At 34.0% G+C, this 14,664-nt stretch overlaps 1 protein-coding gene across 2 annotated transcripts in view; it reads left to right on the forward strand.

Annotated features, from left to right (window-relative positions):
* The window catches only part of LOC120637264 (RNA pseudouridylate synthase domain-containing protein 2-like), a 236,133-nt gene extending 229,399 nt beyond the window's left edge, over positions 1-6,734 (forward strand). For both annotated transcript variants that reach the window (XM_039909015.1, XM_039909017.1), the window contains exons 12-14: positions 445-551; positions 2,351-2,572; positions 3,931-6,734. In XM_039909015.1, coding sequence (XP_039764949.1) covers positions 445-551; positions 2,351-2,572; positions 3,931-4,005 — 404 coding nt within the window. In that variant the 3' untranslated portion in view covers positions 4,006-6,734. The remainder of the gene's footprint in view (positions 1-444; positions 552-2,350; positions 2,573-3,930) is intronic.
* The last annotated feature ends 7,930 nt before the right edge of the window (positions 6,735-14,664 follow it).

Here is a 14,664-nt window from a genome sequence, read left to right on the forward strand (position 1 = left end):
TGTAAAAGGGGTATAATTTTGACATCTGGTTTTCTATGTTTCTTTATTAAGCTTTTCACATATGCCGGCCGATTGTTTTCTGAGTCCAAGGACGTGGGTTCGATTCCCACAACTGTAGAATGTTTGTGTGATGAACAAGGTTTTTCAGTGTCTGGGTGTTCATCTGTATATTTTAAGTACTTATGTTTATTATTCGTTAAAATATTCATCACTCATTTTAGTGACCATTACACAACCTACGCTTACTTTGGGGCTAGATGGCGATGTGTGTATTGTCGTTCTTTATTTATTTATTTTCAGGCTGTGCAATTTCTTCTTTTTAGGCTGTGATCTTACAGTCATAATCAGTCATCTTACAGTCTTATCGGTTGTCAACAGACATTTTTCCTTCCTTTTTTTTAGTTTATCATTAAATATTTATTAAATGGTTCACTATTTGTTTAGCCACAATGGCGAGCCCCTCAAGCGGCGCCGAGGCTCCGATGGAAGTACCGACGCAACCTTCACCTGTAGCCTCTCCGTCACTGAATGAAGACTCAAATGACGCCAAGGTACGCTTAAAACTGTAAAATGTGAAGTAATATTTCCCACATACTTACGAGTACATATTAAAAAATATATAATTTTCATAGCATGATCGTGAAGTATATCTAACGTGTAATTTTTTTTGGACTATTTTTATCTTTTTTATAACTGCTCATATCATGGTATTGTGGATTTTGAATGGAAAGGAATACTTTTTAAAGTTATAATTCTTTTGGCGCGTTAGGGTAAAATTATGAGGGTAAATTTTTACGATGCGCGCGCACACCGTCACGAAAAACCGACACTCTGAAGTTAGCTATAAGTACTTAGTCAACAATTTTGCTTTTCAATAAAAGGTTTGACACTGTACACTTTGAATTGTCAAAGTCTGCGGGCTTATTCCGGTGCTTTAATTGATTCAATTGTACAAAAAAAAATCTCAAATTTTAAAGATGAAACATATAATAAATGCGTTATAATAAATCTTTAAATGTATTAAATTCCTTTTTCTATTGTTAGAGTAGTTTTTACTACAAACGCAGAATAAAGCGAAAGATAAAATGTTTGACAAGGTTTTTATTCTGTTACGCCAAAGAAGTATAACGTCGCGTGTACATAAGTACATATACATTTTTTTAAAGGCTGTTTTATTTTTAATAGAAGCGTATGGCGCTTTTATTAAAAAAAATGAAATCTTTGCGGGTAAAATAAAATAAACTCATTATTAGCGATGCAGATAGCACTGCAGTTGTAACATGCGGATACTCTGCCGCCAAAAGTATGGACTTTTAGAATAATTATGTTATTAATTTCATTATCGCGTGCTCCTCGCTGGAAAGTCGGAAGCGCGTTAAAAGTAATATCAAAGTATTAACTACAAAGTTTATTGCCTGTAAGGCCGGGTAGGCGCTTTATTACTTCGTACTGAGCACTCTGTTTTGTACTTAAAAGTTAAATCACTTTCTTCTTTCCGACTCGTGGGCGTAGTAAGGTTAACTCAACTCGCAAATAAGGGACCCTGGGTTCTATTCAGTAGGCTCGATTTATTTATTTATACGCTTTCAAATATAATTGATTTAATCTGAATATAAATATTATGTAAATGTTTTTAATGTTAAAATTTTCATGCCATTAAAAACGCTAAAACATTTTTCCGTGTCTACTTTTTGTTACATAGTTTCAAATGTTTTTTGCAAATAAATGATTATGATTACGATCTAACAGATGGCAGTTTTTTTCCGACTTACCTGAAACTTATTGGCATAGGTTTTATAAATGTTTCAAAATATCTTGAAAAGTTATAAATTATAGTATATATGTAAAATAATAATGCGTTATTTTAATGTATAACGTATATTACAGTCAAATTTTATCAAAATCCGTTTAGTAGTTTTTGCATGAAAGAGTAACAATCTATCCATCCTTCCTAACTTACGCATTTTTGAAACATATTATAGTCTTAAAAATGTAATAGGAACGTTTTGACATTTGTGCAAGACCATAGAATGTAACTTGGAACGAAACTGAAAGAAACAATAAAATAAAAATCAATTACATACAGTGTTTTAAAAAATACGTAAATTTTTTTGGGACGTTAAATAATATGAAAGAATATATCGCGAGTATTCTTTTCGCGCCTACTTTATAGAAGCATGCAATTCATAATTGTTGCGAAACGTTTCGAAAACAGTTACGTTCTCAGTCTGTTTTTTTTTTAATACTAGGGTTGTAACCATTTTTTTTACTGAATATCACCTTGATGCGTGAGTGATTTGATTAAAGTAGGATTTGTCTTTGGCATTGAATATGGTACGTTATTTTACAGTCTGACAAGGTGACTGTAGCCACGCAAACCGGATGCTCGTCTTCATTGGTGCCGTCGAACGGCAGCCCATCTGGTGGCACTTCCGCGGCCGTCTCGAATGCTGGAAGCTCCACCGGCAACGATGCGTTGACTCCGGACCCCCATTGCTACGAGTGCCGCGTGCGGTACAGGGACCCCCGACCGAGGGACCTAGTCATGTATCTGCATGCTTGGAAATACAAGGTAACAGTTATGCGCCCCTGGTACAACAATACAACTTTTATTACACTATTGTTATTTTATTCCACTCAACCGGTGGTAAGTGGTGCTGTACGCTGAGATGGTACCACTGTAGCCATTTAGGAGTATAGCAGTTATATTTAACCTTTGTGCATAAAAACTAATGTTATAATATCTGAATTTTCTCTGGCCTGGTCTTATTTTTACAAAAATAAAAGGTTGTGTCTATGTAAAAATTTAATCCCGCGGCGACGCTCGCCGAGTGACATATATAATATATTTAATTGTAATTATTGACAGACCAAGTAGATGTCCCACCTGATAGGTGGAAAACTATCGCCATGCGACATGCCACCCGTGCCCATCAATTTGAGGCGTAGGTGTTAAGCCTCATGTACCTTAATTACACCGGCAACCACAACCCTCAGACCGGAACACAGCATTGTAACGATGCTGCTTAGCGGCTGAATAAACATGGCGATAGTACCTACTTCCCGGAAGAGCTCTGTCACTTAAACTCTCTACTAATGCTAAATTATATACGAGTGTAAACCCCAAACAGATAAAACCGCTATCATCTTAGACTGCATCATCCATCATTTACCACCACGTTCGATTCCAGTCAAGAGCACATGCACTAATGCCTTCCCAACTGACGTGTCAGACGTGTCTCATTGTAATATGGACCTTTGCAAACGTAGATCAAAACAACGATGAATCCCACTAGAAGGCGCTACAGGCTGATATAAAAGGCATACACTAATTTCGGTATTGGCGGTAGGAGACCCAGTGGCGTGCATAGAGGGCATGCATAATGCACAGGGTATGAAGATGATATAAAATGAAGAAAATCGCCAGTACGAGTTATTAAAAACTTAATTCATAAACATCATCATCACATCAACCGATAAACGTCCACTGCTGGACATAGGTCTTTTGTAGGGAGTTCCAAGTTCCACGATTCTGAGCCGCTTGGGTCCAAGGGCTACCTGCGACGCGCTTAATGTCGTCTGTCCACCTCGTTGGGGGCCGACCAACGCTGCGCTTACCAGTTCGGGGCTGCCATTCCAGCACTAGATAGGCTTTAGTAAGAGTTTAAAAAAAGCCTACCCTTAAGTATTTATAACTCGTACTGGAGATTTTTTTCATTTTGTATCATCTGCATACCCTGTGCATACCCTCTATGCACGTCACTGGGAGAGCCGTAGCTTATTTGGTTAAAGCTCTCAGACCGCAATTGCCAGAGAGACCGCAGATTCAAATCCTGTCGGTTCTGAATTTTTTTTATATATATCCTACAAGTGTGAAGAAAACACTAATAAAAATTATGAAATTCTTAACACTGTTTGTCATTTATTCAGGGCCCCGGCTGGGAGTACGAGACGGAGCTTCCCCAATGGGCGAGCATCGACTGGGAGGAGCCCGAGAGTTCATAGTTACACGTTTTGACACCACTGCAGATGCGCCTCGCCTCCACACTACACATCTCTAACATTAATTAACACGTGATTTAGTATTAACTGATCGAGGTAAATTCCCGTAAAACCTTACAGTGCGTATGTGTATGAAAAGTTATGCGTTTGAACCTTTTGAGATCAAACTTGTAATAGATATGCAGAATCTAACAGAAAAAAGTTGTATACAACTATTTTTTTTTAATGTAAAGAATTTAAAAAAAATTATCAACTAAAATTAACTCAGCTCGTTTTAAACCACACAGTGTTTAGCGGCCGATAATTTTTCCACCTGTTGAAGTTTCACGTTTGAAGAATTTGAAGAATCGTAATAGCAAGTTCATGATTACAACGTAAAGGACAGCACAATATTATCCCATTGACATCGACTTATAACGTATTTATTTATCTAGCTGTTCGTGTTTTTCTTCAATATGTGCAGCTCAACCACTGCATCAATCCGAATAAATCGATGTAATTCTGGGCACACAAATAGGGCCATTTAAGCCCGGAAAAGTTAAATGTTCACGCAAGTTTAAAAAAAAACTAAATAACGTACATGAAGTCGCTCGCTGCTAGAATTGAATATAACATAATATTATAGGTGTGATTTTTCTTAAAATAAGATAATTCCGTTACGTCCACTGATTTCTCAGCTAACTAACGGAAATAGGTTACCAACTCGTGGTTGAGAACTTATTTTAACGTTAACTTTTTAACGACTGACAGCATTTCTATTCGTGTGGAGAACTTAATTTAACGGAAACTTTTTGACGACTGACAGCGTATCTTGTACATTTTTAATCGAAGGTTCGAACGAAGTAATTTAACATTTGTACCAAATGATGCTTCTGATATATCATAGCTCAATCACAAAAGCATTGTAAGATTGGAGGTAGATAAAACTTCATTTGTATATGGCGAGGTTAAGAAAGTGGCAAATGGAAAATAAGTTGAACGGAAGAACGTTACGCATTAGAGGTTAGGTTTTTTATCACAAGTGTAGTAAACTAAACAGATTTTAAATATTGCTTGTTGAGTTTGTGGATCATCGACATTATTTAAAACATGCTGATATTGTGAGATGATTGCACAGTTGTCATCGATAACCACTTATGCAATTTTCAACGTTTTGCATATTTTCACCGAACTGAGCGCTTTCAAAATATCACCATATTAAAATGAATGTTTTGTTACTAAAAATTACTTTTTTAATTGTTGTTATCGGTAACAACATAGTAAGCGAAAAAAAAAATATTTATGTCTACAATAAGAAACAATGTGGTAGAAAATAGGAATGTGTAATAATAAATAATATATGTCTATCAATTTGTGTACGAATAATGTAAGAAATGGATATTGGTTACAAATATGGCGATATTAATAAAATAGACGATGCATAAACGGAAAATGTAAATATTGAACATCTTAATGTCTTTATTATTAAAGGCAAGGTCGAATAACTGCGTACAGCCTACATCTGCGGTAGCTAGCAAATTTACGACCAATTAGAAAAGGCGCCAGATTAATCCAGCCTTGGGATTGGTCCAGCAATCGCGTACGAGGATTCGACAACTTTGTATAACCTTCGTTGAAAAAGATAACTGCGAGGCGCTAAATATACAGGGTTCCATTAAATACGAACCTGGATACACTATCGATGACACCGCTAAATACTTAGCTGTTAAAATTGCTGAGGTAAGTTTTATAATTAAGTGTAAATTAGTTATAAGGTAAACTATTTTATATGCAATCATTGCACTATAAATTTTATGTTCTAATCTCTTGTTTTCTAGCGGATTTGTAGACACTTCGTATTCTTTCTTTTTTAATAATTAGCGCGTATATTTTAAGTTTTATTTTTACCTGTTCAGTTCCTATCGGTCTAGGATGTTTCTTGAAGCTTGTTGTATCATAGGGTTAAGGGAATGTAACAATTTTTGTAAAAATATCACTACCATTAAAAATATAGATTTATCGCTTTAACGAGGCAGGGTCTGAACCACGATCATAATGAATATAATAATATAATATTTTAATCGAAGTCATTTTAATATGGTTCAAAGTATGGGATAGCTCTTCTAAAGAACTTTTAATTTCGACCAAAAAATTATTTAAATAATGTATTGTATAAAAACTAAAAATCCTTAAAATAAATGCGGTTTTAAAAAACGAACTAATCGAGGCCCATGCTTCCATAGAAAAGAATTTAAATTTAATTAAAGTTAATAAACAGTCAAATCTTAGCCGTGGTTCTAGATTACAATCGAATCGTAACACAATTCTCTTAAAAACAACATGTGATTTTAAATTTTACAGTACTTGTTTGTGAGAAGTGTCAAAATTGTAAATGAAGCAATAGTTGAAGCTAGAGACTATTTAAACAAAATAAATATCCAAAATAGTTGAAAAATCCAAAAGTGCACGCCTCGTAATCTCATTCATTACAATAAAATTGAGATTATTTGTAAATAATAATTAAACTATGTATATATACCGTGAAAACTATGTATATATTCCTCAAAATACTGAAGCCTATAAAGAAAATACCATCTCGATAAGTGAAGTATTTCGCTCGTTATCGTGACCACAAGATACGGGATCCGCCAAACAGACTCACGGGCGTCCAAGGCAGAACTATTTTAAACAGTTTCTTAATTAGTTTAAATAACAAAAAGAGATTTAAAAATATCATGAGTGTTAAAAATAGTGTTTTTCTCAACATTTGTCTATTTATATTCACTTATAAAGGCAATACAGAATAAAAAAGTGACATTTTTAGTTGGAGAATCTCGGTGTGCGTAAACTGACAGTAATACCCAACGCAACGCTTCGCTTATGAGGCGTGCAATATAGTAGGTAGACCAGAATTTAGGTTTTTACCTTTCCTGAGTTAGAAGCTGCAACAAATTGTTCAAATAATTAGACGCCATTTCACAAATAAAGAAAATAACGTAATGCAATCTCATCGAGATTTTAAAGGTTTAATTTTTCGTAATTCATTAGGTATTTATCATCTTTAAAGAAAAAAAATATTTTTTAGTTTACTATAATATTTATTAATGTAAAATATCGGACCACTGCTAAATATTTTCTTATTAAACTTGTTCATAGGACCACTCTTATTAATAGAAAAGCTATCTCTATAAAGTAAATTTACAAATAAAGGCGTAAGTGTAAATGGAAATAAAAATTGATAATGCATTTTCGTAAGCGGCGATAGCGACGCTGCCACGTTTTGGCTTCCATAGTTTTGAAGTAGACTATTTAGGTATTCTCGAGGATTTTGTACTTTAAATACAGTAATAATATTAGCGGTTTTGCTAAAAGAAAAAAAAAAATATTTTTTCATTTTTAATTTCCCGATATGAATATTCATCATCAATTAATATAATAATTCAATGTTGCCGGTTCATTCAGTTTATTTATTTCGCTTCCGAGATCGATTATTCTTGAAAAGACATCAAAAACAATTTTCCAATTTGATTTAATTTTTTTTGTTTCCCTTGTTAAAAAAATAACCAAAGTCATAGACGTATTTCCAAAGAGGTGTGATTAAATGCCAAGTTAGAGTCGGTTTAAGAACATTTCGAAGCAGCAGTTTTAAAGACATGAATAATAATTCTTGTTTGTTTTCATAATTCATAAGTATTGCGTGTTTCTAGGAGTTAAGTGATACCAGTTTGATTTGGACGTCGGTTTTTTTTTTAAATATATTTTTGGATTGTTAAATATATATCATTACACAAAATTGATTTCAATTAAACGTCATCGCTGGTTTATTCATTAGGTACGTTAGTAAGTATTAAAATGTAAAAGACAATTCTTGTAACTCTAAAAATATTTTCACGAGCTTTCATAAATTAATTGTATACAAAATTATATATTTTTCTTACTTGTAGTGTAGCGGTAGCGTGCGTACGTAAGTATTTATATTATGTATATGTACTATTATTTGGATTTTATACGCAAAGTTTTTAATCGTAGATATGACACCGATTAAATATATATTGTTTTTATTATTGTGACAGGCGTGTGTCTAAATAACTCCTTTAACTCTTAACTCTCACCGGAGTAGTGGTAAAAATATAGTCAAATATTTTTCTTCACATTCAAAAATGTTAACTTACTTAAATACTTTAAAGTTATTTTTCAGTTATACAGAAGTTGATGATGATATGTTTTAAATTTATGTTACATTCATGTATTTTAATGTGGAAACAAAACATCAAAAGCATGCCTTTACTCTAATGGCAAATAGGTGAACTCCTCACGCATTTGGCGATGGCCACATTTCGCCAGTTTAAAATTAAACCGTGGCCATATCTACGATATAAATCTTTGTTTTTACGTATGCGACTTATTCTGAAGAGTGTTTAGTGTATCTGCGTTATTAAATTATTGTTCAATTTATTTAACGGTTGTCACAACGTAAAATTGGATACCAAGTACTTACACGGATTCATACGTATGTTTTTTATTTGCTACACCACAATTGCACTAATGCTTTATGTATAAACGCTTAGTGTTAGAAAGCCTTTAGTGTTTTTTGTATAACGTTGCCACTTGCTACCCCAATGTTAGTTGAACTGTCTGTTTTGGGATCAAATCTTGTTATTAAGCTTTGAATGAAGTTTCTACGGAAATTGGTGTTATCAATGTATGTGTGAAAAGTCTTAAAGCCAACCGATGTCATGAAATGGTACTTGCAGAAATGCTTACAAAACCACTAAGATGTTGAACGCAATAATTTCAATCGTAGATAGACACGGAAAGTCTATGTAACTGATCCATCAAGATTTAAGTGAGCACACACATTTCTATATGAAGTTAAGGCAATGGTATGATATCTACGATGAGAATCTTTGCGCTGAATACTTCAGGGTTTCCAGTTTCTTGCCACATTTGAATTGAATACATTCAAAGCAAGAGTGAATAGGCATTGTCTAGGCACTCCAACCTAGAACTTCGATCAATAGTATAAAACAAATATACATGCTATAACAAAATCATCGGATACATACATATGGCATCGGATACATACATATATAAATAGTAGTTCTGCGGTTGAATTTAAAATAACGGGTAGCGTATATATATTTATATATATAAAATAATTTATAGTCTGTGGCATATCACGTAACAGGAAGTTCGTTTGACTGTTCAAAAATTGTCGAATGAGCTTCTCAGGTGGATGTTATTGTATTTTTATATAGTTGGTAAGATTGTTTATATACATTTTGTTGGATGTATGACGTCACGGGGTAAACGATCGAGTATTTTCGAGTACGGTTAGGGGTATAGCGATTTTTGTCGCAAAAAAAAAACGAAATAGTTGTACTTCATTCCGAACAGATACAACTAAATTGTTTTAAAACCTTGCAGTGCCGTTTTATTATATGTTCCGCTTTTGAAAAAAGAAAAATGTCGTCGCGTCGCCTTCTGTTTATTCATTTATTAATAAGGGATTTTCATGTGCCTTCACAAAATATTGAAGAATAAAGATAAAATTGTTAATGTATGATTTTCTTTACAGCTATTTGTAATTTTTATACGTTTTTAAATGTAGGTTTACATTTTTTGGTAATGGCGAGTTGCATTGTAAGTGTGTCTGGAATAAAAAATAATAAATAGCCACTAGAGTTTCACAAGAACAAAAATATTTATATGATTAAATAATCCAAATAATAAAATAATAATTGATCAGCTCTGACTTTCTGGGGCATATTAAATGGGTTTCTGACATATTTCATTTGGTAATTAGAAACCGTTTAATAATTAGTATTAATTTTGAAAAATATATTGGTAGGTTAAAATACCTAATATTCAATGTATTTAAAAAAATGCTTGGTTGACATAATGATATAGTTTTAAATGATAAAAGTATTTTCAACGCGTTTCCTAAACGACTGAAATTGTACACGAGAAATATAATATTTTGTGTTATAAAATTTACAGCATGACTTCGCAAATTGGATTTTTAACTGAGTCAAAAGAATAGAGGCTACAGATTAGTTTAATTTAGATAAACAACAGTAAACGGCCGTTTTTCCGATACATAAATAAAATTTAACGTCTAATATAATATCATTTTAATATTTAAGTTTGACGAAATCCGGACACCAGATTTTTACCACAAACATATCCTTAAAGTTAGTAATTGAAATTAAATTCATTATTATGTTTTTTTTGTTATAAAAGTTTAAACTGAAAATTGAGTCTAAAAATTAAAAACTTATATCGAATTTGAAATGCATATAAAGCATTTCCAGCATTTGAACCTGCGACTCTCTAGAAATCGAGGCCTGAGCGTTTTAACAACTTTTTTTCTCCTACTACCGATGCCGAAATTAGTATATGACTTTATATCCGTGTTACAGCGACTATATGCATTTTAAATTGAAAAAAAATTATATTTCCTCCAATTGTAGGTAAAAACATTTATAAAATATATAAAATTATACATATTATAATAAATATATTAAAATCATATTTTATTTTAAGAATAAACTAGTAAAACTTGTGGGTACTTATTAATTTTTATTCCGGTCACACCAAAGCTCGCAATAGGCACATTTCTGCAAGTTACGAATAATAATATGTGTTGCGTGATTATAAAATAATTTAAGAGTTCTTTTTTTTGAATACTTTGACTTCTATTTTACGATGGTGCCATACAAAATGGCGTTAAACTTACACCAACACAAAGTTATTGTTTGAATTTTATTTGAACGATGACAAGAAAGACATTTTGTTATTTTATATAAGTATTTGGTAATTAAGGTTATAATAGAGTTCCCTTCTTTAGATTCGTGTTATGATAATTCATGTTTCCACTTAAATTTAATTAGAGTAAAATTCATCTTTGACACTTTTTGTTTTATTTAAAGCCTCTTTCTGGTCAAATCGATTTACTTAAACTTAAAAAAGGAGGTTATTGGGTCCTCAAACAAGCAGGTATAAAGAATACGGCCGATTGGCGCAGTGGGCGGCGACCCTGCTTTCTGAGTCCAAGAACGTGGGTTCGATTCCCACAACTGGAAAATAATTGTGTGATGAACATGAATGATGAACAGAAATTATTGCATGTAGTATAGTGTATTATGTCCAAAAACAGTGAAAACGCCCCGCGCACGTCTTATTTCACACCCGCGTAATGTTGTTAGCTTACAAACTTTTCCCCATTTTATTGTTAACGTTTAGAACATTTGACGTAAAAAAATTGCTGTCAACTACAAAATAGTAGTAGAGTGATGTAACTAACCCCTGTTCGAGAAACACTACTAAAGTGGAGTGGTTTTTGATACTTCTTATTTCTTTGCGTAGCTCTCAACCGTCTGTAGCACTACTTCGCAGGCAGCATTCTATTGAAAAATAATTACTATTCTCTGAGCTATTCTCCGAGCTATGTGCCCGGAGAATAGAACATAATTCCGGAAAATTTAAACGGAGAATTGAAACTTCAGCTTCGCGACTCGCTGAGCTATGTCGATAACTCTAGTTCTTCTACGGATCTCCTCATTTCTGATTTGATCACGTCGAGATTACTCCTAACATAGCTCTCTCCATCGCCCGCTGAGTGACTCTGAGCCTTATTATGAGGCCCATAGTTAGCGACCATGTCTCTGATCCGTAAGTCATCACTGGCAACACGCACTGTTCGAAGACTTTAGTCTTCAGGCACTGGGGGATTTCGGACGAGAAGATGTCACGAAGTTTCCCGAACGCTGCCCATCCGAGTTGGATTTGTCGGTTCACCTCTTTCTCGAAATTGGACCTACCTAACTGGATCGTGTGTCCTAGGTATATGTACTCGTCTACACTTTCAAGTGCAGAGCTCCCAACAATTATTGGGTGGACATAATTTTCGTTTTGCTCATGTTTATACTGTTAATGTAACTCTTACTTTTCGGAGTTAAGCACTCGTATGTTAAGGAACACATAGGGTCCGAGACTTCTCCATGATGTTCTCTGCACTGGACCAGCGCGGTCGCCATACACTACAGCCTAAACCCATCGTATTCTGAAATGCCCATGATTGGTTGGCCGGTTAATGACGATAATGTTTTGTCTGGGAGGCTTCGGCAGTTACCACCCTTCGGACATAGACGTGCCGCTAAGAGATTTAGCGTTCAGGTACGATGTCGCGTTGAAACCGATTATAATATGGGTTTTAAATACCTGTCATACTTCCAGCAGACACCTCTAACGTTAGCCCGGCACCATCTTAGACTGCATCATCACTTAACCATATGATTGTAGTTGATGTGTAACTTACAGTGAAAAAAAAAATTATCTCTTTTTTTCATTTTTATTTATTCTTCAAACTAGAATATCATAATCGTCATCATCATATCAACCTATTACCGGCCCACTACAGAGCTCGGGTCCTCGGGCTCCCCCCATAATGAGAAGGGTTAAGGCCGTAGTCCACCACGCACGTCCGTCGCACCAATCGTCACTGGGTAGTGACGATTGGTGGACTCTACACAACTTTGAGAACATTATGTAGAACTCTTAGGCAGTGGCGTGCATAGAGGGTATGCACAGGGTATGCAGATGAATGAATGAATGAATGAATGAATACACTTTTATTGTACACCAAAGAAAAAAAGTAGTTACAGAGATATTAATACATATCAAGAGAGTACAATTTGGTGGCCTTATCGCTACATAGCGATTTCTTCCAGGCAACCAATGGCCTAAAAGGAGAAACATAAAAAAGAGGTAGGTGGTGCAATAAATAAGATTTAAAATTATACAAATATATAAATAAAATATATATATGTATAAATATAACTACAATATATATATATATATATATATATATATATATATATATATATATATATATACAGATGATATAAAACAAAGAAAATTTCCAGTTTGAGTTATAAAAAACTTAAGGATAGGCATTGTAAGCGTTATAAAAAGCTTACCCTTAAGTATTCATAACTCGTACTGGAGATTTTCTTCATTTTATGTCATCTGCATACCCTGTGCATATGCACGCCACTGCTCTTAGGCATGCAGGTTTCCTCACGATGTTTTCCTTCACCGTTGAAGCAAGTGATATTTTAATTACTTAAAACGCACATAACTTAGAAATGGTAGAGTTGCGTGATTCGAACTCGGCTCCCTAAAGTCAAGTCAAGCTCCTACTCAATGCGCTATCACCGCTCACAACCTAAAAGTTTATTCAAACTTAAATTTGCTTACACTTCCCATCAAGAATAGCGTCGAAAAGCCACAAAGCAGCGAAAATGGCGATTCGAGACACCTTGAATATGAATTTAGCATGCAAACGAACTCCAAACGAAAACCAACCCTATAAATATTACTACTACTTATAACTTAATCTTCGGCAGATGATAAATTATTGGCTATATCATACGCGTCCGTAGCTACACAGCCAAGAATCTCTGATCGATAGACAGCCTTAGCTTTAAACAAAATGTGTTTCCGTCACGGGACGCCTGGCAGATGCGAAACATCGGAATTGTTTTTTTAATAGTTTTATGAACCGAATACGACAGGAATCACATATTGCATTATGGAAAGAAAAAGCATTATAAATTTGTTCGGAAAATAAAAAAGAAATACAACCGAATTCATAACCGAATCATTGGACAGCCGATTGGCGTAGTTTGCAGCGACTCTGCTTTCTGAGTCCAAGGCCGTGGGTTCGATTCCCACAACTGGAAAATGTTTGTGTGATGTTTTTCAGTGTCTGGGTGTTTATATGTATATTATAAGTATTTATGTATATTATTCATAAAAAATATTCACCAGTCATCTCAGTACCCATAACACAAGCTACGCTTACTTCCGGGCTAGATGGCGATGTGTGCGTTGTCGTAGTATATAAATTATTTATTTATTTATAACCTCCCCTTTCTGTAAGTCGGGTAATAATGACTGTTATTACAAATTAATATTCATTTTTATTAATAATAAATATCAGGTTTACCCTCCGCCTATAGATGTTTTACATCAAAAATGTACACTAAACGTTCTTGTTGGACCAAAGAACGCCACTGGAATCGCGTAGGCTATTATGATAAGGAAAATGTTTTTCACCGAGGGCAATTTGAAGGCAGTACTCCTACAGACGCGCTTATTTTATACGTTTTATTTATCTACCTATTGTATTCGGGATTTTGTTAATGGCTCTGGTCGTTTGCCCGCGCTTTGTAAGTATTTTGAATACCGTTTACCGTATTGAAATATTTAATAGTTATTTTATTTTAATTGCGTAACAAAGGATAATAAATAAAATAAATAATTAAATATACTATGACAATACACATCGCCATTTCGCTCGAAAGAAGAGTAGCTTGTGTTATGGGTACAAAGATGACTGATCAATATATTTATGAATAATATACACATAAATACAGATAAACACACAGACACTGATACACAATCATGTTCATCACAGAAACATTTTTCAGTTGTGGGAATCGAATCCACGATCTTGGATTTAGAAAGCAGGCTTGCTACCGCTGCGCCAACCAACTGTTTGTAAGTATTTTAAATACACTTTAACGTATTTACATATTTAATAGATATTTTATTTTAATTGTGTAACAAAGGAAGCTATACTACTGGGCTAATAAAACCAACTAGTATTTTGTTTTT

The sequence above is a fragment of the Pararge aegeria genome, chromosome 3 (assembly GCF_905163445.1).
Source record: "Pararge aegeria chromosome 3, ilParAegt1.1, whole genome shotgun sequence".
In the NCBI taxonomy this organism is placed as follows: domain Eukaryota; kingdom Metazoa; phylum Arthropoda; class Insecta; order Lepidoptera; family Nymphalidae; genus Pararge; species Pararge aegeria.